This window comes from Metarhizium album (assembly GCF_000804445.1).
Source record: "Metarhizium album ARSEF 1941 chromosome Unknown scaffold_3, whole genome shotgun sequence".
Taxonomy (NCBI): domain Eukaryota; kingdom Fungi; phylum Ascomycota; class Sordariomycetes; order Hypocreales; family Clavicipitaceae; genus Metarhizium; species Metarhizium album.
The window spans coordinates 1,269,551-1,292,507 of record NW_024467577.1 but is presented as its reverse complement, the minus strand read 5'-3'; the positions used below and the strand labels follow the sequence as shown (position 1 = coordinate 1,292,507).

Below are 22,957 nucleotides of genomic sequence, written 5' to 3'. Positions count from 1 at the left end.
GCTTACCGCCCGGGCAGAAAAAAAATGAAAAAATGAAAAAATGAAAAAAAAAAATTCAAATTTCAAACATTGAAAGTCGGCACATGCATGTGGGTGGATCCACTTCATGCGGCGGCCCAAACCAACGACTCGAGTGGCCTGGCGCGGCGCAGCAAGGCTTAGTATTTCTTAGCTACTCGCGGTCCGGCCGTGCAAAACCTTTACGTTTCTCCTCCATCGTTTCCTCCGCCAGGACGAGAGAGTGTGTGCTTGTGTACTGCGGCAAGTTCCGTTTGCGCTCGCTCTTGAGGTACTTGCTTGGCTGGCTACGCCGACGGGGACGACGACGACGACGACGACGACGACGACGACGGGATTAAAGACGAGACGCCACAAGATTTGAAAACCAACCAAAAGGAAAAAAAAAAGAAAAAAAAAGGGAAAAAAACAGGCATCATTTTACCGGCTTCACCTGTCGAGGCCAGGCCCACGATGCCTCACCCTGTCTCGCCGCCGACCGTCGTGTCCAAAGACGCCGCCCCTCCGCCGTCTCACGAGGACGTTTCCGGCTTCCTCAACACCATCTTCAATGCCCAGACCTCGGCCGCCTCTGTCGACGCGAGCTACGGCCTGTGCGAGCTGCTCCTCAACTCGGTCGGCTACGCGGGACTGAACCAGTACGGCGTCTTGGCCGAGATCAAAAAGGCCGCTGCCGACAAGAAGAATGGCCTCCGGAGAGAGAGCAGTCAGAACCTCCTGGGCGCCATCTTTGAGCGCTTCCCCCCGAAACAGGCCGTCTCCGAAGTCGTCTTCCTCGTCCAGGAGGACGACCTTGTTCCCTGTGCGCTGGACGCCCTGGCCGACAAGGGCGCCGTCGTGCGCGAGGCTGCTCAGTACGGCCTGGACGCGCTGTTTAATAATTTGGCCGCAGAGGCTCTCGTCACCGGCCTGCTGCCCGTCCTGGTCAAGTACTTGGACAGGAAGACGGGCAAATGGCAGGGCACGGTCGGTGCTTACAAGCTGCTCCAGAACATGGCAGACAAGGCCAAGCTCGTCATTGGCGCCACCAAGCACGAGGCTGAGGAGAAGGATGTCCTCCGCGAGGCCATGGGCTCCAAGCTTGCCGGGCTTATCCCCATTGTCGAGAGCGGCATGCACGATCTCAAGCCCGAGGTCGAGAAGCAGGCCGTCCAGACCATGAACTCCCTCACCACGCTCCTCTCCAACGACGATGTCGCGCCCCGAATCCCGCTTCTCGTCCAGACGATGCAGCACCCTTCGGCTCAGGCTACTCAAAGGGCCATCCATGCCCTCTCCCAGACCACCTTTGTGGCCATTGTCACCTCTCCCGTCTTGGCGCTCTTGACGCCTTTCCTGGAACGCTCTCTCAACTCGCCCAACACCGCCCAGGAAGTCCTGCGCCAGACCTGTGTCATCACCGAGAACCTGACCAAACTGGTCCACGACCCCATCGAAGCCAGAACTTTCCTCCCCAAGCTCTCGCCCGGCATCAAGGCTGTCGCCGATCGGGCCTCGCTTCCCGAAGTCCGTGAAGTTGCTGAGCGCGCCCTCGCCATCATGGAGAAGGCCATGGCCAACGACAAGGACGTCATTGCCCGGACTACCCTCGACGATGTCGACAAGCTCGTGGACGAGCACGTCAAGCAGCACCGTGGCGTCGCGGCCCCCAAGCAGGATATCTATCAGCTGGTGCGGCCTTATATCGGTGACATGGTCGCCACCAATGTCAACTACCGTTTCGTCAGTCGCATCGCTGCTCGCATTGCGCCTTACTTGCAGCCCCTTCTGCAGGATCCCGACGCCGCCCAGAAGATCGCCCATGGTGTTCAGCAGCACTACGTTGATGAGGACCGTGGCCGGTTCGGCGTCCCCGAGAAGGAGGATGACGGAGAGGTCGAGATTGTCAACGCCGACTTTTCACTGGCGTACGGCGGCATGTTGCTTCTCTCGCACACCAACCTGCGTCTGCTCAAGGGCCACCGCTACGGTCTGTGTGGTCGCAACGGCGCTGGAAAGTCTACTCTCATGCGATCCATTGCCAATGGCAAGCTCGAGGGGTTCCCGCCCCAGGACGTCCTCCGCACATGCTACGTCGAACACAACCAGGGCGAAGATGCCGACATCTCCATCCTCGAGTTCGTCGCAAAGGATCCCGAAATTGGACCCCAGGGCACGGAGCGCATCTCGCAAGTCTTGACCGAGTTCGGCTTCACGCCCGGTCCCGAGGGTCGCCAGGCCCAGAAGGTCGGCTCCCTCTCGGGCGGTTGGAAGATGAAGCTGGCCTTGGCCCGGGCCATGTTGAAGAGGGCCGACGTCCTGCTTCTCGACGAGCCTACCAACCACCTGGATGTGGCCAACGTTGCTTGGCTGGAGGAGTACCTCAAGTCTCACACCGACATCACCAGCTTGATTGTGTCCCACGACTCCGGATTCCTGGACAACGTCACGACGGACATCTACCACTACGAGCCCAACAAGAAGCTGGCCTGCTACAAGGGCAACCTGGCTGCCTTTGTCAAGATCCGCCCCGAAGCCAAGGCCTACTACACCCTGTCGGCGTCCAACGTGCAGTTCAAGTTCCCTCCGCCCGGGATCCTGACGGGCGTCAAGTCCATGACCCGTGCCATCATCCGCATGACCAACGTCTCGTACACGTATCCCAACGCGCCCAAGCCCTCGCTGTCAGACGTCTCGTGCCAGCTCACCCTGTCGTCTCGCGTGGCCATTATCGGCCCCAACGGCGCAGGCAAGTCGACTCTCATCAAGCTGCTCACCGGCGAAACCGTCCCCAGCTCCGGAAAGGTCGAGAAGCACCCCAACCTGCGCATCGGCTACATCAAGCAGCACGCCCTCGAACACGTCGAGATGCACCTGGAGAAGACGCCCAACCAGTACCTCCAATGGCGGTATGCCTACGGCGACGACCGAGAGGTGCACATGAAGCAGACCCGCGTCTTGTCCGACAAGGATCGCGAGCAGATGGACAGGTGGGTCGACCTGAAGGACGGCAAGTCCCCCAGACAGGTCGAATCCCTCGTCGGCCGTCAAAAGTACAAGAAGACGTTCCAGTACGAAGTGTAAGTCGACCCAACCAACCAACCCTTGCTTTCGTGCCGCTCCCGCTCCCTTCCTTGGGCTTGTGACCAACACGACGCAGGAAATGGCGCGGCCTCCTCCCCAAGCACAACACCATGATGTCGCGCGAGACCCTGACGGGGCTCGGCTTCGACAAGATGGTCCAGGAGTTCGACGACCACGAGGCCTCCCGCGAGGGCCTCGGGTACCGCGAGCTCCAGCCGTCCGTCATCTCGAGGCACTTTGAGGACCTGGGGCTGGACCCGGAAATCGCCAACCACAACGAGATCGGGTCCCTGTCGGGCGGGCAAAAGGTCAAGGTGGTGATCGCGGGGGCCATGTGGAACAACCCGCACCTGCTGGTGCTCGACGAGCCGACCAACTTCCTGGACCGCGACTCGCTGGGCGGGCTGGCCGTGGCCATACGCGAGTTCCGCGGCGGCGTCATCCTCATCTCGCACAACGAGGAGTTTGTGGGCGCCCTGTGCTCGGAGCAGTGGCGCGTCAGCGAGGGCCGCGTCGCGCAGCGCGCCGCCGCCGCCGTCGCCCTCGACCGCTTCGAGGACTCGCCCTCGCGCCCGGGCAGCGCCGTCGCCAGCAGCACCGCCGCCAGCTCCGTCGTCAGCAGCGCCGTCAACTCGGGCGTCGAGGACAACGGCGCCGACATGAAGTTCCGCGCTCGCAGGAAGAAGAAGATGACGAAGCGCGAGCTCAAGGAGCGCGAGGTCCGCCGCCGCCTGCGCCACATTGACTGGCTCAACAGCCCCAAGGGCACGCCGCATCCTCCCGACACCGACGACGAGGAGGAGTAGTCAGTCGCTGGTGGTCGACCGTTGCTTCGGTCGGGGCGCGCCTGTCTTGTCTTGTCCCGTCCCGTCCCGTCCCGTCCCGTCCCGTCCTGTCCTTTTCGTCCCTTTCGTCCCTTTCGTCCCTTTCGTCCCTTTCGTCCCTTTCGTCCCGCCGCATTGCGTACCTTGGAAACAAACAGTAGACGCGTATAGACGAGTAAACCCCATTGGGGGGGGGAATAGATGGCGTTTTTGCATGGAACGCGGCCGCAGTTGCGGTTTGTTGCGCTCGCACTAGATATTCTGATAGACTCAAATGCCATCTCGTCGTGCATTCACGTGCGCGACTGCCACGGCGCCCCTGACTTTGTACACGGAGTGAATTCAGGCCCTATCCTGTCTATGCTTTATATACTATACTTGCTTGCGAGCACTCCCACGCGAGCACTCCCATTATGTACCCTCTTGATCTTCACCACCACCCACCGCACGGACTGGCCTGGCGCATCGATGCGCGGAAGCACTGCGTGTTTGACGACCAGCGAGCACACTCTGACCTGCCATCCACGCGTGTCCGAGGACGTGCAATAAGTAGCATGCGACTCGACGTGGTGGGGAAACGGCTAGATTATTGCAAAGGGTAGAAAGTCGAGTCGATGGCGCATCGGTCAACGCGCCGTGTGGGTATTCAGACAATCCAGACAAAAGATGAACAATAAAAAAAAAAAAAAGGCTCGAAAACTCCAATCCGTCTATGATGGCTATGCAATGGGACAAAAAAAAGGAAAAAAGTCAGCAACGGTTTTCGCAATGCCCCCCTGCCCCCGGTGAATGTCACGTGGTGGAGGGAAGAGAGAAAAGAGCAGCCAAAAAAATAAAATTATATGTGAATAAGTGAAGAGACAAAATAATGAAAAGACACTCGTCGACAGTATCCGCCCACATTCACCATGAAAACGTCATCAGGGCTGGGTTCAGCGCCAACGGCAGCAGGAAGTGACTCGCGGCGACGGTGGCCATGGGCAGGATGGCGACAAAGTCGGTGATGCGCCAGTCGTGAGGCACAAACGGCGCGACGGCCATGATGATCATGCCGGCAGTGGCCAGGAGCGAAAACAAAATGGAGAACTTGAACTGTTGGACAGTAACACGTTAGCAGCTTTCTTCCTCGGGTCTGTTGCTTCCTCCCGCTCAAGTAGTGAGAAATTCATGCGTCTGTGTCACCGACAATGGGCTCGGCCGGTGGGATGTGGCACTTCGATATTGCCAACGAGGCTTCCTTTTCTGGGACCACGGACTCCTTCCGAGAAATCCTTTACGACAATCCCCCACTTGGGCCGGGCACCGACGGAACGAAAAGATCCTCTCTCTCTCTCTCTCTCTCCCCACATCAGAACTCACCTTCTTCAAAACTTTGGGAACCTCGATGAAAAAGTTGGAAAATTCCGCCTCCTTGCTCGTGGCCCCCCAGGTCATGTTGATCTCAAACATGTGAGCCAGCAGCGCTTGACTAACGTGCAGCGACAGGCCACCCAAGAAGATTGCCAGCATAATGGTCCACTTGAAGTTCTCAATCAGCGCGTAAAGAATGCTGCGCTCGCCGACACGATACCGCATCACTGCCAGAGCGACATTGCCGAGGCCGTTGAAGACGATGATGATGGAGAACCACACCTTCCAGGAGTCGACATAGTACTTGTCCAGGTACCCGTTGAACCAGCCCATGAGGAAGTAGTTGACGGTCGTCATGACCCAGGCCGCGCCAATGGCATAGTACGTTCCTATGTACGACACAACCGTGATCTTGGAGGTAAAACGAATGTTGGAAAAGAGGAACCGGCGGAACAGAGGGGTAAAGGGGCCGCGCCAGAGCCAAGTGCGGATGGGGTGGAAGAGCAGTTCATTGCAGCCGTAGGCGTACTTTTCCCATCGCGCAAGCTCGTCATACACGGTCAGCGACACGCCCTCCTTGAAGCCCTCACCAGCCCACGCGGCAAGACGGATGATGTAGCCATTGCACTGCAGGCGGAGCGACATATCAAAATCTTCAGACACGTGGCTCTCGGACCAGAATTTGTCATAGCCGTCCTCATCTCGGTAGGAAACCTGCTGAATGGCAGACCACCGGAGAATGGCATTGTGGCCGACAAACGGAGCAACGTCACCGTTGGACACGGTGTATCGGATGGCCGAGTAGATGAGGTTGGTGAAGAATGTGATGCCGTTCTCGAAATAGGTGTGCACAACTTGCATCACACCAGATGAAAACTGCATGATACCGACGTCTGGAGACTGTTCCATTTCGGAGACAGCGTCCAGGAAGCAATCAGCAGGGACACGCGTATCCGAGTCGATGAGGAGAATGTAATCGCCAACACGAATGTTGCCATCCGCCCAGGCACGGCCGTCCTCGACCAGGACTTCCTTGAGAGCTTGTTCATAAGCTTGTGCCTCGTCGTGCTGACTCCACTCATGGGGCCGGTTGATGGCCTGCAGTTTCTCCTCGACCTTGCAAGAAATCATGAGAGCATAGTTCATATTGGAGGCCTTCTTGAACTTGCCCCTGCGCAGGAAGCCGTTCTCGCCATGCTTGGGACGCGCGACCCAGCCAATGCTATTGTCCGCGTAAAATTCGATACGGGCACGGCGATCCTCCTCTGAAATGAGCTGCAGACCGTCGTCATTAACAAACATGTTGGCTGACCCGCCCTGAAGTTCATAGGTCGACATGGCCTGCTTGATGGACTTGACGGTGGGGATGATGACGCCTTGCAGACCCTCCTTGTAGACAGGGCACTGGATCGTGATGTGAGGCAGCACCAGCGTCTGCAGGCGGGGCGGAGGTCGTGCCGAGTAAAATTTGGAGTTGATGGTGAGCTGCCGGATGGGACCGAAGATCTGAGCCAAGCAACCGACGATGACCTGGGCGAAGAAGAGAGTGAAGAAGATTTGGATGGGGAACAAGGCCACGAGTGCCAAACGAATATAGCTGCCATCGACGGAGACTTCGATGGCCAGCTCGCGCCAGGCGGCCCCAAGAGAGACGGTCACGAGTATGAGTGTCAGTGACACCAAGACTGAGTTCTGGAGGTGGATGGGTCGCTTTTCGGGCTTGACTTCGCCGCTCTCTTCATCAATCTCGGCCTCGACGACGTGGCCGCCCCTCTTTTCGTCCTCTTCGTCATCCGTATTGCCCGCCTTCCACACAATTTCCATGAGCTCAGACTCAATGGCTTTGGCACGCGAAATGAGGTGGAGCGGATCATCATCCCAGACAACCAGCAGACCCTCGGAAGCGACAAAGGCAGCGAATTGATGTTTGCGCGCACGCGGAAGATCCTCGATTGTGGGCAGGATTTGCACCCGCAAGCCGTTCATCAGTGGCACATCGACAGCGTCGGGGGACCACTGCAGGAAAGTCTTGATAACCCGAGAGTTGACCGTCATGGCTGACTGCACATTCATGGCGGAGCAGGCCAGGGCGAACGGCGAGCTTCCAAGTTGAGGAGGGCAGGCCATGTAGTGGCCTCGCACCTTTCTAAGAAGAACACCCTCAATCTCACCCGATCCATCACTGACCCAGAGTTGGGAGCATTGTTGCTGATACAGGTAGTTCACCATGACCTCATGCTTAATGTCGTCCAGGAACATGGAGCTCCCTGCTGTTGACGGCGTGGATCGACCAGACATGGATTGCGGCCTCGAGTGGAAGCGATACGTGGGGGGCTGAAGTTCCATGTCATTTCTGTTGATTTGTAAAGAAGCCGGTCGCTTCTCTGACAAGGCAGAAGACTGTTGACTCCGGCTGGGCCTGGAAGCCGGTCGACCTGGTTGAGAAGGAGCAGGTTCCGACTTATTACCAGCCTTGAAGTAGCTGGCAAGACCCATGGTGGGCTTTTGACCCGAAACTCGAGTTGTGTGAAGTTCAGTCTCGAACAGGTTTATGTTTTGTTTCGCAGAGAAGGACGCAACTAGTGATGAATGGTGAAACCAAGACGTTCGGCACTGGGGTCGGCTCGAAGCAAAATGCTTTGTCGTTTTGCTGGATTCATTCAACACACTTGGATCATGTGTACAAACAGTCGGCCACCAGCAGATGTCGAAGTAACGAAGACGGAGACGCAGAAATTATGTCCTCCGACGAAAATTCAAGGCAGCGAAGGGTGTGGAAGGGGTAGCGAATGTTTTCGATGCGGCTCTGTTACAGAGAGGGATGGTCGCGGTGGAACGAGAGTGAGGGACGCGAATCGTCGACCAAATGTACCCAGGCTGGGGCAGGACTGGAGGCTGGCAGCTCAGCAAACCGCAAGCTGCCAGCAATGAGGGACGGGAGAGGGGACGATATTAAAAGAAAAGAGGGACGGTGAGCGCTGATGATGGTCTGGAAGTCAACCCGGGATCCAGGCCAGGCCGCGCGAGAGAGGTGGGTATGGACTTACAAGATCGGTGGCTCCTGTGCGATCTCTCGTCGCGACTGGGAGCCCAGATAAGCACAGGGGGGAGTGTGTCTCTCGTCAAGGCTCCCCGAAAGACTGGACTCGTCCCGAGGACCAACGACCAAGGACGGAGAGAGAGGGCGGACACTTCCGGGGTTGGTTGTCTAGTTCCGACTACAGAAGACCCTGATAGAGAGGTCGAGCAAACGGGGTTCGGTCAGAGCAAGAGAGCGAGGAAGCATGGAAGCAAGGGACGGCCTGTCATCTTGATGTCGGCAAGACGGATCCGCCGGCCAGGAGGAGTATATCTTTGCCTCTGCTCGTCCCTCAGCATGGCGCTTGTGAAAGAGGTGTGCAGAGCGAGAAAGCGACGCTTACATGGACCGGCGAGGCGGCAGGCTACACTGATGTGCGGTGAGAATCGACGGAGCCCGAGAGCCCTGCTGCCTGCTGGTGCCTCGGTGTCATGGTGGCCAGGGAGAATGAAACCAGAGTCAGTGGTGAAGCTGCTAGACAATGCATCGTGTCCTGCAACACCCGCTCGGGGACTCACTTGGGGCGAAGGGAAAGAGCCAGAGGGGGCGTGTGAGGGGGGGCAAGGGACAGAGACGAGGTCCAAGGGCCACCCCGTCCCCGGTCCACCCACGTTTTTCCCGGGGGTGGACCACAGACCGCACACCCCTGCTCGGGGCTTCGGTCTTGGGGGGCAGCAGCGACTGAGAGATGGGATCCCAAATTTTGCGTGTCCCAGCGGCGCTGAAGACTCGTCCTCGTCATCGCCGTTTGCCCGTGGCTTTGCGGCTTGCCCCGGCCACAGCCACAGCCGTTGCCGTTGCCATGATTGGGGCAGACTCTTGGGCCCCAGGCCCTACAGGAATCGGGTGCCGTCCCAGAGAGCGAGCGTCTGGTCACTCGGCTCGAAAATACGTAGGTCTCGCCGCCACGGGCTGGCAAGTCGAGTCTCGAGATGCCAACGCCTGGTGGATGGATGGATGGATGGATGGATGGACACACGCCTGGCCGCCGCGGTTTATCGGTCAAATGAGAAAAGGGAGGCCATTGTCTTGTGGGCTTGGAGCGCTTCGCAGGCGCCGGCAGCAGCGCACTCCTGGCACTACACCTCATTTGCACGCGCCGTTCACGTCGCCGGCGTAGGCAAACCATGGGGCGCTTGGGCGACAGGGACGGCGCTGATTCGAGTTCCCACGTCGCCACAGGAGCTCTGACAGAAAGTAATCTAAAACCGGGTGAGAATCTGGGCCGGAGCCGTCCGTCCAGGAACTCCCGCAGCTCACTGCTGCTAATGAGCCTGAGTGGGGTGGCTTGGGCGGGATTTGTCACGGCTGCTGCTCCGTCGGCGGCGGCGTGCTCGGTAAAAGCGGCCATGCACGCTTTTCCCACCTGAGCATCCAGGGACTAGGGCCACCGTTCCTCGGCTGTCCCTGGAAGTTCCAGATGGAGCCCCGCCGCCCGTCTGTGGCGCAAACGCTTGCACCATACATGTCGACAATTTTATTTCCAGCCTCTCGTCTTGCCTGGCTCGACACGGCGCAGCGACCCTCGCCTCGACGTTTCGTCGTCCGCCGACGCAGCGCGCACGCAGGCACCCACTCGACTCCGTTATAGCCTGGCTTGTTGTTTGTTGTTGCCCTTTGTTCGCCATCTTCTGGAAACAGCCCTGTCTTTGACAGGAGACTTGGGCACCTCGCATCACCCACTTTCTTTCCTTCACCGTCAACAAAAGCGTCTTGACAGGCAAACAGACACCGGCCTGTAGCTGCTTATTCCAGCATCGAACTGACTGCTGCCAACTCGGTCCGCTTGCTCCAGCATCCCACCAAAAAGGGGGGGGGGGGCGGCCCTACCTATCCGTATCCTTCCATGTCCTGCCCTACCGGCTGGCTTTTGCTGCAAAACGCCGATCCGGCCGCATTTCCAAGCCTGCCGATAAGGTTCAGTCAAAGCCACTGGCGGGCTGAAACCTGCATGCCATGATCGGAATCCAGACGGACAATAAGAGAATGCGTCCCGACAATAATGACGCTATTGCTGCCGGCCAGACGTGACAGTCACTGCGGTCCGCATCTTCCGTCTTCACAGCACTGAAATTTGGACCGGTGGCATGGCGAAACGAAGGCTGGGTGGTGCCAGGACCGTTTGAAGTGTGCCGTTCCAAACGCCTGACCCGTTCGTGTGGCGCCGCCGCTAGAGATCGGTGGCATAATAAGAGACAAAGGGCACAGGGACTGCCCTCGCGCACGCTCGAGGCCCTCGTCGCTTCCCACTTCCTTGGATGTATCATGTATCCAAACTGTATTGGATTCAAGACATCAACCATGACCAAAAGATTCGAATCAATTGCGAAGTCCTCGTTTTGGCGGCGATCGGAACCGTACTTCCAGCGTGCGGCTGTCTTGATTTCTGACGCAATACGACAAGCTGCAGGGCAATCAGTCGCCGGTGTTCAGGGTTCTGAAGACCACAGCAGGAGAAAGTGCTTTTGGGGAGAAGGGGGGGCGTGAGAGACGTTGCAAGGATCGGCATGGGCGTGAGTCATCGGGCCGCTACGTACCAATCCTATTTTTGGGCTCGTATTGCTGCACGTTGCCGCCTCAGTGCACGAGCTGCTTCCTGAACCTGAAGCCGGGGGCCCTTTGTCTGGGCGGCGCGAACAACAATGAATGAGCGTTCTGTGACGGTTGGGGAGGGGCGTGTTGTCTGCACCCGAAATTCTTCACTTGGCTTCGACGGCGAAGGAGACCAGTTGCTCGTATCAAAGAAGCAACTTCAAGCTGGTCACTGTGTTTCCAGGCGGACCCTCTTCGAAGACAGCCAGTACTCCGTACATGCGCTGCGACCCCAAGGTACACGGCAGGCCTGCGCCTCTAGACTACTTGTCGTCCCACCGACTCTGTACTGTTTCCAGAGTCGGATTTCAAAGTAGGCATCATCTTTGACGGTGAGTGAAACCATTGAAACTACCACTGACGGCCTGCGAACTTCAGGGTGAAACAATTCCGCAGTGCTGCTTCGTACTAGTGCTAAAGATATATGAGCACGGCCACGACCGCCGACGCTATGGGCTGTCTGTCCGCTGTTCCTATTTGGCACGGTCCACGATTGTTCGCACAAGCCCTGTGTGTGAGGTTGACCCACGGCCAAGGACAGCGGGAGAAAGCTGGACCCGTGCACTTATCACTTTGCTACCAACACACGGCGGCGAAAAAAGAAACAAAAAGAAATATAACAGACTTTGGCTGGTTGTTCGACTTGGCTTGGATGACGATTTCCGACATGTACAGCACAGTGGATCGGCCAAAAACTGCCATTGTGACACGGGCCAGAGGGCTCCGTCGGGAATATCGCCAACTGCCAGAGATGACGATTGGTGAGGTGTCAGGGCTGCTGGGTTTGGTAATTCACCGGGTGGAATGCTGGCCAAGGCCTTGTACAACCAAGACACGATTGGGACACTGCAAGGCAGGGAGGGTTGGGTGGAAGGGGTGGGGGGGATGCGAGGCTGCTGAGCAGTAGCCATAGCCATGATGTATTGAACGGTGAGGCTCTGGCTGCAATTTCGCCCCCCGGCCGCGTCGTGGGAATAGGTTTTGCCCAAGAGACGCACTGGAATTACTCGGTACGACTCGATGAGCCGGTCCCCTTGGTCGCCACGGTCGGGTCAGTCGACACTCACTCGCGAGTCGCTTTGGCAGCCCGAGGCCGGGGACAATGACCATGTCTATGTCTGGTGCTTCTCTGTCGCGATGCATGTCGACAACGACGAGTCACGATGGCGGTGTTGCCAGGCTTTGCGCGGCTTAAAATGATGCAAGTCGAGTGTCAGCTGCTGCAACTTGCGGCGCTTTACCAAGACGGCCTGCCAGATGGAGACTAACATCATGATTCATGACACGAGATGGAGGATCCGGAACGCCGTCATTACGGGGAATAAATCCGTCATGAAATATGACATTTCGCCCGTTATCAGGTCCGTCCGAATCTGAAGGTGAGCATGTCGCAACGGCCCTGGCCGATTGGTTCGCCCTTGGCGCGTTATCTCTGTCTCCTGGACAGATTGGACGGATCAACAAGCAGCAGCAGTGCGGAGATACTCCTCGTCGTCTTTGGCACCTGCCAACCTGCCTTGTCGATGAGGGGGCAGATGCAGTACCTGGCATTCGAGGTCGTGTCCGACCCTTTTCCTTTTTTCCTTTTTGCCCGCCTGCCCGCCTGCCTGCCTGCCTGCCTGCCTGCCTGCCTGCCTGCCTGCCTGGCGTCGTCCAGGTCCGCAGCGCAGCTGAAATGCGCCCACCGCATCAAAGGTCCCCCCCCCTCCCGAACGTGTGGTAAGTTGGTAGTTAACTAGCAGCAACTTTGGCAGGCCAGCTACTCCGTTCCCCGTACAGCTGGCCGGTGGAGCCCTCGGTGAGCGATCCCCTCGATCCAGACGCCTGGAGGCTGGATGCGTGGCACCCGCCGCCGGCCCGGACGGCCGCCCAGTTACGCGACTAATACTAATCTCGGCTTTCCTGGCTGCCAAATGACACTCGTGGCGCACAGCGTGCGGCGTGCTCCTGCTGTCCCGGAACTTGGTAACTGCACGACGGCTTCGGCCCTACAGTAGCCAACGCGTGCGTTGCGTGCTTGCGGAGCAGACGAGTGCCCTGGCGGGAAGGGCCGTGGCTGTACTGTACTTCACACTTTCATTTGCTTTGCGCCGCCCTCTAGGGCTCAGTGGCGGGCTTCTCTTCTGGCACTGGCTACCATCTACGGAGTGTCGGCGTGTGCTGTTGCAGCCGTCACCACCGGACTTGACTGCTGCAGTGCACAGGCTAGAGCAGACAGCGGCGTCGGGCGGTGCTACCAGTACGTGGGACCGAAGATGAATCAGGCGCAAAAACGATGCAGTACAGTGACGAGTGATGCCGTTGCAAACGATCCTAGACGAAATGTGAATTACGTATCCCGCTCCGCTCAAGTCTATATGATATTACCAATGCTCCCTGACAAAGGGAAGAAGTGACGTGCGTCACATGTTAAAAAAAAAAAAAAGAGAGAGAGAGAAGAAGGAAAGAGAAAATCGAATCACATGTACAGCCCCCCAAAGACGACGTGGCCCACCACCGCCGCGGTGGTAAATTACACAATTACAACTCCTCGCCGCCATCGCACTGCTTCATCATCAAGACGCGACTGACCTCGAGCTGGGGCTGCTTCCACGTCGCCTGCCACGTGTCTCTGGCGTTCCAAAAGTCCTTGCGCGCGCCGGGCGACCGGTCGAGCCACGGCTTGCCCGACTTGCCGTCCTCGAACCAGCCGTTGGTGCCGCCGACGGCCAGGTTGATGATGAGGTAAAACTCCTGGTCAAACGGCGTGTTGGCCCGGCCCGTCTCGCTCCACGAGTTCCTCAGCCGCGTGCCGTTGGACGTGGCGTCGGGGAAGCCGCCGCGGTTCCAGAGCGGCTTGTCAAAGTTGGTGTAGAGCACCTGCAGCAGCCGGCTGTTGACGTAGGTGAAGAGGTACTTTTGGGACCACTCGAGGCCGTACGTGTTGAAGCCGCTGCTGTACGTCGTGTGCAGCGCCTGCCGCTTGTTGTTGGTCTTCCACCAGGCGTCGTTGGCGGGGTCGGGGCCCCAGTGGAGGGCCGACGAGACGATGTTGTTGCCGCCCTGCTCGTAGGTCCAATTATTGCCGCGCGACTCCATAATGTCAATCTCCCCGGACGCGGGCCACGGCCCGTACGTGTCCTTGACGGGCATCATCCAGATGGCCGGCCAGAGCCAGTCGCCCTCGGGCAGCTTGGCCGTCACCTCGACGCGGCCGTACTTGAGCCGGGCGCCCTTGATGGTGTTGATGCGGCCCGACTTGGTGGGCGGCACGACGCTCGAGTTGCCGGCCGTGGTGTTGGTGGCGGCCACGCAGCTGTGCCAGTCCTTGGAGGTGCAGGTCCCGTCCTTGAGCAGGTCGATGACGTTGTCCTTTTCCACCTTTTTGGCATCCTGGAGCGTGGCCTTGATCACCAGGTTGCCGTTCTGGATAAAGACGTTTTCGTCGCCCCCGGTGGTCTGTTCGAACTCGCCGTTGCTGGGGATGCGTGTCAGCGGGCAAGCCAAGCCAAGCCAAGCCAAGGCTCGCGGGGTGCAAGATAAACAAGGGGCCGGCACTCACCCGAAGCCGCCGACTTGGACCTCCTTGGTCCAGACGTCGGTGTTGAAGCCGCCGGCGAAATTTTCGTCCAACAGAGGGCAGTACTTGTGGTGGACGACGTTGCGAAGGCCGTCCCAGACCAGAAACCCAGAAATGCCCAAGCCTATCAGGATGCCGAGGATTGGCAGGATGGTAACCCACTTCTCCTTGGGATCCTTCTTCTCCAACCAAGGCTTCTCAACCTCCCCCTTCTTCACTCGCCTAGAATGGAAGTAGAGCTGGGAATTGACCCCATATCGAGGCCCCATGACGCTCGAGGAGCCGAAGCTGGACGCCGGCCTTGACGCATCGGGGCTAGTAAACGGATTCGTGCTTCTCCCGGGGCGGTTCAAGGATGCCGCGTCGTTGTCGCCGAACGGGTTGCGGCCGCTGTCTGTGTTTGGGGTTCCGGACCGGACTGGCGTGGGATTGACGGTGGTTGTCACAGACGGTACTGGATGGCCGTAGTAGCCGTGGCTGTACGGGTCTTGCTCCATGGCGAGCCAAACCGTGAGGGCGCCGGGACGCGAAAGCTAGGGACGAGAGGAGCAAGTCACGAAGAGATGACGAGACAATCAAAACTCAGACAAGAGAAGAGAAGAGAAGAGAAGACGAGACGGGCTCAGGGGCCGCCCGACAGAGGACACGGGGCGGCACCGCGGGATGTCTGGTCGTGGGTCCCAGAGGCCGAGGTGGTGATGCTCGAGCTCGATGTCCTCGTCAGTCAAGATAGGGCGAGAGGCTCTGTGGTACCGGGGTGTCAGTGACGAGACCGTTGGTTGTCGACCCCCGATGGGCTACAGGAACGAAGCAGGCGAAGAAGAGTTGCAAGGCCACGGATTGCAGACGAGCGAGCGGGCGGGACATGATGGAAGAACAAAAGACTGTGTGAGCCGCAGACCAGACCAGAGAGACGGACAGATGGCACGGAGTACGGAGTACATCTCACTGCGCTCTGGGACCCACTGGCGCACCGCTGAGTGCTGACGCCTGGGCCGACAAGGGTGGTCCGCCCGTGGTCGGTCAGCTCGCCGGCTCGCAGTCCCAGTCCTAGTCCCCGTCCCAGTCCGCCAGTTCGCCCGAGCAGCGCGCTGGGGTCCCTGTCAAGTCAAGACACTTCCAGACGACGAACTGCACTGTCTGCTGGGCAGCTCGCGGTGGATCTCCATCGGGGAAGGAAGGAAGGGGGCCCCCGGCTCGCGCTCCGCCTGCCAGCACTCGAGAGTCTAATAAAAACATTGAACTCGTCTGTCGTTTGATTACTTCTAGATTGCTCAGCGTCTCGGTTTGAACGAGCGAGGCTCGGGCCAGCGTGCCCCTGTCGCCGGGCCTGAAAGTTAGTCTCTCGTGATCCTCCATACAGATACAGATCCGTCCATGCCTGCGGCCTTTCCCTGGCCCTGAGCAATCCGGGTTTCTGTAAAACTCAATTTTTGCGTTTTTGTTTCCCCCTTTCCACAATTTTCGCGTCTCCGTCTCTGCCCATGCCGTCGACCGACCCGACCGTGGCCTGCGGGCGCGGGAGCAATAAATATACTGCAATCAATCCTGGCAGCTTCCAAGGCTCGCACGATGCCTCCCAAAGCTTCGGCTCGACCCGGTCCCCCGGCCCTTGAATCTGCATCGTCGGCCGTCGCCGTCCCATGCACGGCACGGCGCAGCCTGCTCACTACGTATCATCGAGTCCATCTCGGCCATCGAGGACACACGCAAGGCGAGCCAGCTGGCTCTTCCCTGCTGCCATTTCTGCGCGGCCTCGTCCTCGTCCTCGTGTTCCAAGCCAGGCTCGGCGCATGTAGAGATGAATATCTGTACGACTGGCCGACCCTGACCGTGCGTACGATACGGTCAGCACCATCCTCCCCTCTTTGGCTTTGGCTGGCCGGCGGCAACGCGCCGTCTCTGCCAAGCCGAGCACCCCCGGCGCTTCCGTCGGGTATGATTTCCCGGGCAAGTGCCACGCACCTGGTACCCAAGCACACAGTACGTAGCCCTCCCGCCACCGCTCCTCCTCGGCATGTGGTGGTCAGACGGGGGCGCGTCATTGAATACTTGGTTAGTATATTATTGTTTTCAAGTACTCCGTACTCCGAAGTACGTATGTTCAGATACCGCACGCCGTCGGGACTCTGGGCTCCATCACATCTGAGACTGGTCGTCAGTTGCGACACTGACACATGCAAGTTTTAAACAACTACTTGTGCGTAGGTCCCTTGCGTGCGGACCCGTCCTTGCTGTCTCTCTCCCCTGAGTCCTGACTGAGTCCTTGCACCGTTTTTCCTTTTCCCTTTTCCTCCCCATCTCTTTGCTGTTGTGGTGGTGCGATGACGGCCAAGGACGGACGAGCTAGCTTTTGCACGAGCCACTCCGTGCTCCATACCCACGTCCCTGCCCAGGCACCCCAGCCACTTAGATGCTCCCGTGCCCGTTTAGTCGTCTTCCCGAGCAAGGTTAGTTTTGAGTTCGTCTTGGGTCTTGGGGGTGGGGCAGCAGCAGCAGCAGCAGCAGCAGCAGCAGCAGCAGGCAGGGTGAAGAAACGGAGCGGAAGAGGGCATCGCAAAAGCGGCAGCCAGTGTGGCTGATGGCCGATCGAGGAGTGTGCGTGTGCTTGTGTGTGGCTTTGCCCACGATCCCCTCCCACCCCTGACCCCGCGGCCACGCTAGAGACACGCCCCCTGCCGCTTCGACGAGGGCCCCGTTGCCGTCTGCAGCTCGCCAGAAGGGAAGGCGCTCAGAAACGACGTGGAGCGTCCGCATGTCGTGCGAACCATGGGAACGAGCATCTTGGGACCGGGCCTGCGAGCTGCAGAGCTGCATCACCACCGGGCACGCCGCCGTGCCCTCCAGCACCAGCTCGTTGGAGGCTGAGCCACGGCCGGCCGGCTCTGTGTGTCGTCTCAGGTCCGTCTGTCTGTCCTGGTGGGTGCTTGCAGAGCACAACGTGTCCGGGACGCTTCTCCCCGTCGTCCACGGGCCCGCGGTGTCCTGCAATATTTATTACGTACATGGACAGATCAGCCGGCATGCATCATCCATCCATCCATCCATACCATACCGTACGGCTCACGAGCCAGCGGCGCCCATACAGGCAGGCAGGCAGGCAGGCAGGGCCAAGCGAGGCCTCGATTCGCTCTCGCGCACGGCAGCGTCTTCAGCTCGAGGCAATATTGCGACTTTGCGCGCCCCCGCCCTCGTTCAACGCGACTGCTGATGTTTGCGCTGCAGCATCGCGGAATCACACCACCACTCGCATGTGTACGTGGCACAGTAAGCGTGCTGTTGGGCTGCCAGCCAAGAGCTGTCGTTGCTGTTGTCGTTGGTGTGTCGGCATCATGGTTCTTGTCCGTGTCCGACTTGTCGTGCATATGCGGCCGCCAGAAGGAAAAGAGAAGAAAGCCGAAGGAGAGCTTCAAGGTATCAAGGTAAATGGCGGGAACCAAGCACGTGATGGCAATGGCGCCGACACATGGCCAAATACTACATACGTACTTTACTCCCGAATGGATGGCATCGGCACATGGCCATGAAAGCTAAACTTGGTGCGACTCTGCTTTTCCCCTTTGCCTTTGTCCCGGCCCCTTGGTTCGCAAACGCTGGGCCGGCACGTACGAAACAGAGTTCGCCGACATGGGCCCAGATACGAAGAGGTTTCCAAAATCCTTCCCCCTCTACGGTGTAGCACACGGTCTCGCGGCCGGCCGTCAACACCACCACGTCCACGTCAACTCTGACACGAGCACGCACATACGCACGAAAAACGAAAAAAAAAAAAAAACAAAGAGGGTAGCTAGTCCGGCATCACCGGGGTCCAAGTCCAGCGCAACTTGTTCGATAGTACTCCGTACGTATGCCAAGTTTATCCACCCGCCTGCGGACAGGACAGGGGCCTCCATCAGGTCCAGACGGCCCAGCGGACTCAGGCGAGCCATCATCTGATTGATACCTTGACGGCGATCCCTCTAGCCCGTCTTGGCCATTGCGAAAATCTCTCTTTTCCATGCAACAAACAGGGTGCAGAGTACACCAACAACCCAGGACGACAGCGCAGTGCGCAGTAACCACAAAGCACAGCATGCCAGCCAACCCGGTTCAATACCGTGGCCGCCATGGACAACCCATCCACGCGTGTCTTCTCTTGCCCATTACCCTGGCACCGAGATTGCGAAACCTGGGGGTGTGCACGTAAACTGAAGAAAATCAAACGGCCTACATGCAAGACCGTACGTCACCCATTGTCCATCACAGCCCCGATTGACCGTGAATAGGCTACGCGTCAGTGCCCTCCTGCATCGCTCTCCACCAGAGGCATCAGGCTTGAAAAAAAAAAGAGGCATATGCGTATACTCCGGTCCGGCAGGCGCGTCCGCGTCCGCCGACTCCCCGCCAAGCCGCGACGCGGGAGGGGAGCCGGGGAGGGCCGGGCCCGCGATTTACGGGGCCGGCAAACCCACCCGGAGGGGCCCGGCGCTTACGGAGGACCCATGCATGCACAGCGGCGCTACGCCTCCACGGCCATGTGCTCCGTACATCACCATGCGTCTGAAGCCCTTCCCATCGCAGCCTGCCATGGAAAGGATTCGGCATGACCACCGCCCGCTAACGAGACGCCCCTCTTCTTCCCAGCGTCCCGGTTTCTGCGGCCAGCAATCACAACGGCACGAGAGACGAAGCGTGGCGACGGCGCGAGGGCTGACTGACGACTTGACGGGGGCGGGAGCCCTCGTATTCCAGCAGCCACGTCGCATGCTGCTGCCGGCGCTGCCGCGCGACTTGTTGGGGCAACCCCGTGGCGGCGCGGGGGCTGAACGTGGGCTTTTTTCCTCTTCGTGTCGTCCTGTCGCCTGTCGCACCAGACCGGACGATCGAGAGGGGGGCGGGGGAGGGGTTACGCCCGGCGGCGGCTTTTCTTTTTCCTCTCTTCGCTCTTCCCTCTTTTCCTTGCCTGCGCTCCCAAGTCGAGGGCGGGGAGGCCCTGGGCCCGACGCTGCGAGAGGTACGGAGCAGCTTGTGGTGGCGGAATGGAGCATGCGTCGTGGTGCATGCACGCCCTGGCCGCCTGGTGGTTTGGTACTCGGTACGGCTGGACGTTTTCGGGGTCGTCTGCCCGGTCACGGTCACGCCCACGCCTGGGCATGCGGGCAGGCGGCCGTGTCTCCTGTCTGCTCTGCTCTGCCCTGCCCTGCCCTGCTCTGCCCTGCATGGGCGGGCGGGCGGGCGAGAATACGAGGAATAATCATGCAGCTATTACACTTACGACTGATCCTGCACTACTTGTTGAATTTCATCCGGCAGATGCGTCAGGATAGTCTCCTATTCTTCTGGGGACGCGGGCGTGCGCGGAAAAGGCATGGAACTTTGGAGACGCCGAGCACAGGGTACGGGGGACCAGCCAGTTCCAATGCTGAAGCGCGCGCGTGCGTGCATGCATCCACGGCCGGCGGTTACGCCCGTCGACTGGTCCCGTGACCGCCGGCGTCGGTCTGCGTCACCGACGCGCCGGCCGGTTTCTCGCGCGAGCTGCTCGTACGGTGGCGCTCGGGAACGGTGGACGGTGGACGGTGGACGGCGGCTGGCCGGCCGACTGCGACTGCGACTGCGACTGCTTCTTGCCCAGTACTCACTCACTTGCATGCACATGGCTGGCGGCTGGCGGCTGGCGTCTCTGCTCTCGCCATCACATCGAGCTGCTTGTTTCATGTTTTTGTAACTTGGCCGCCGTCGCTTGCCACATGCGATGGCTGCTGGGATGGCGTCGCGCACCGGCCAGCGCTCGACGCCTCCATGCTCGGACTGTCTTGTCACAACTTGCTGTTGCGGACCGGACTTGGCCTGGCTGATGGCGGCGCCGGACTGATATTCCCTCTTTGTTTTCGGTCCTTTGTCTCGGCGCCATCCCCCCCCTTCCTCTCGGAGCCTTCGGATATTGGTGCATTCCCGGGGCCCCGGCAGCGTAGCGGAATAGAACGCTCTTTTTCTTCTTCACTCTTCTCTTCCGCTTTCCCCCCTCCAGCCAGCCAGCCAGACTGACGCTGCTCCTGCCCAGTCCATCGCCACAATGTTGCTCCCTGCCAAGTTCGCGCTGAGCTTGGCCGTCTTGGCCGCCGGTTCGCTGGCAGGCCAGGACAACGAGGACCTTGGCTCCGTGCTGGCCGGGAACGAGGACCTGACCCAGTTCTACGGATTGATCAAGGTACGTGTGGCAGCGCGCCCTCTCCTCCCCTCCCCGGCGTGTCTTGCGCCGCACGACATGTACGGCCGGCTGACGTGGAAATGTGCGCGCCTTGGGGCCGGCAGAAATATCCAGACGTCCTGCTGGAGCTTCCGAGCAACGACGGAGTGACGGTAAGACGGGCGGCCATGGGCCTCGGGCGCAGGCACCGCGGCAATCGGCGATCAGGGCGGTCGATGATCATGATGCTAACGTTTGGCCCAGATTGTCGCGCCGTCGGACAAGGCCATGGCAAACATTGCCTACACGGCGCTCCAGCCGCTCTGGGACCCCGAGGACAGGGACAAGACGATGCCCATCCTGCAGTACCACATCCTCGGCGGCGCAGTCTCCGTGGCCGCCCTCAAGGTCGGCCCGACGTACCTCGAGACCAGCCGGCTCACGAGCCCGGCCCTGACAAACGTCACGGCGGGCCAGGGCGTGCTCGTCAGCAAGCAGCGCGACGCCGTCGTCCTGACCAGCGGCCAGGGAGCGCGCTGCTCCGTGGTCCAGGCCGACATCCCCTTCGCCGGCGGCCTGGTGCAGGTCGTGGACAACCTGCTGGTGCCGCCGACGCGCGTGGCCGCCATGGCCGACGCCTTCCGGCTCACGTCGTGCCTGGGGTCGCTGCACGCGGCGCGCATGATGCCCGACGCCGCCGACCGCAAGAACGTGACCATCCTGGCGCCCCACGACGACGCGTACAGCATCGTCGGCGGCACGCTGCGCCGCCTCGACGCCCGCGCCCTCGCCCGCGTCATGGGCTATCACATCATCCCCGGCCAGGTCCTGTCCTTGGCGCGCCTCGCCGACGGCTCCCGCCACGCCACCCTCGCCGTCGGCGCGCGCGTCGCCGTCCGCCAGCACGCCAACAGCAAGTTTGTCGACGCCGCCCGCATCGTCCAGCCCGACATCCTCATCGCCAACGGCGTCATGCACATCATCGGCAGTGTCCTGAACCCGGACGCTGCCGCCGACGCCGCCGTCCCGGACCCCCGCCTCGCCACGCAGGCGCCCGTCTTTGCCGTGTCGACCGTCTCGGGCGTCTTTGCGAGCGCCTTGCCGTGCACGGCCGACTGTCCGGCGAGCACGACGGCGAGCGGGAGCGCTGGCGGCGGCGGTCCGTCAGAGGCCGCGCCCGCGACCACGACCTCCGCGACCGCGACCGCCGGCCCGTCGCTGAGAAGCCGTACTTCTCATGCCGCCGCGCCGAGGTGCACCGCGCACTTGGTCGTTGCCGCCGTCGGCATGGTTGGTCTGGGGGCCGGCGTGGCCTGGATGTAACGAGCAGCCCGTCTGGGTGCGTCGAGGACGAAGCCGGACGTTATATGGACGGGCGTCGGTGCGAGGTGAGCGCACCGAACCGTTTCTCAGATTTGCTGCCGGGGGCCGACGTTGTGTTTCGAGAGGCGGTCCGTTGCCAGACTAGGGCACGAGGCTCCGACTCGGTTTTATTACATATATTCTCCTTCTTTGTGGGCGGACTCGAGGTGTTGGCCGTGCAGGGCGTGTGACGAAACGTCTGCACCACACACAGGTCAGCGGAAACTTGTCACGACGCGCCTGGACGCAGAGTGCAAGACCGGCTTGCGTCTTTCCATGTCGGCCGAGCCGTCAAGCTCAGAGGCCAGCGAGATTGGAACGCGTCAAGAGGGGTCCAAGACAACAAGAGAGAGAGACTCAGGCGCGAGGGACGCAAGCAGCAGCCAGGCGCCCAAGGTGAAGTGCTTCAGGACCCCGGTGTGCGAGAAGCTGCCCACTGTCTGTTGTCGGTGAGCAAGCACAACGATTGCATTATTTACCCCCGTGGTCCAAAGTAGGCACATTTACCGAGAGGCCAGGTCTTCCTCTGGTAGCAGCACGAGCGAGGTGAAACGTGATGCATCATGGTATTTGGGCTGAGTGGCACGTGAAATGCTATTTGTGCGTGTATGTTGGGCCTTTAAACAGGGTCATTGAGAAATTACTGCATCCATCATCACTCTTTGGGTGCAATCGCGTACTTCAGCCGAGGCAGGGCAGGCAACATGACATGACCAAAGTAGACTGTCCATACCTCCCGAGAGCAAGAAGCTGCAACGCAGACCATGCTCATAAACCTTGAGAAACGTCGTCATCGCCAACTGATTGTGAAATAGATTTGGACATCCACGGCTGATCTACCAAGACGCCCGCCCCAACCCGGCCCCGGGGGGGGGGGATTGACTGCACGAAGGACCTGAACGCGGGCGACCTTTTTCCTTTCTTCTTCCTTTTTTTTTTCG

General features: G+C 59.8%; 4 protein-coding genes across 4 annotated transcripts; 2 read left to right on the top strand and 2 right to left on the bottom strand.

The window, feature by feature from the left end:
- Positions 1-471: 471 nt before the first annotated feature.
- MAM_02151 (elongation factor 3) lies at positions 472-3,887 on the top strand (the record flags this gene model as incomplete). Its single annotated transcript, XM_040820950.1, has 2 exons — positions 472-3,077; positions 3,158-3,887. 2 exons carry the CDS (start codon positions 472-474, stop codon positions 3,885-3,887), a joined length of 3,336 nt encoding a protein of 1,111 aa, XP_040681293.1.
- Positions 3,888-4,808: 921 nt separating this feature from the next.
- MAM_02150 (Glycosyl transferase, family 2) lies at positions 4,809-7,751 on the bottom strand (the record flags this gene model as incomplete). The annotated part of the gene is made up of 2 exons (XM_040820949.1): positions 4,809-4,997; positions 5,265-7,751. 2 exons carry the CDS (start codon positions 7,749-7,751, stop codon positions 4,809-4,811), a joined length of 2,676 nt encoding a protein of 891 aa, XP_040681292.1.
- Positions 7,752-13,446: 5,695 nt separating this feature from the next.
- MAM_02149 (glucan 1,3-beta-glucosidase) lies at positions 13,447-14,982 on the bottom strand (the record flags this gene model as incomplete). The annotated part of the gene is made up of 2 exons (XM_040820948.1): positions 13,447-14,383; positions 14,468-14,982. 2 exons carry the CDS (start codon positions 14,980-14,982, stop codon positions 13,447-13,449), a joined length of 1,452 nt encoding a protein of 483 aa, XP_040681291.1.
- A 5,558-nt stretch (positions 14,983-20,540) lies between these two features.
- On the top strand, positions 20,541-21,977 carry MAM_02148 (beta-Ig-H3/Fasciclin; the record flags this gene model as incomplete). Its single annotated transcript, XM_040820947.1, has 2 exons — positions 20,541-20,675; positions 20,919-21,977. 2 exons carry the CDS (start codon positions 20,541-20,543, stop codon positions 21,975-21,977), a joined length of 1,194 nt encoding a protein of 397 aa, XP_040681290.1.
- Between the last annotated feature and the right edge of the window lie 980 nt (positions 21,978-22,957).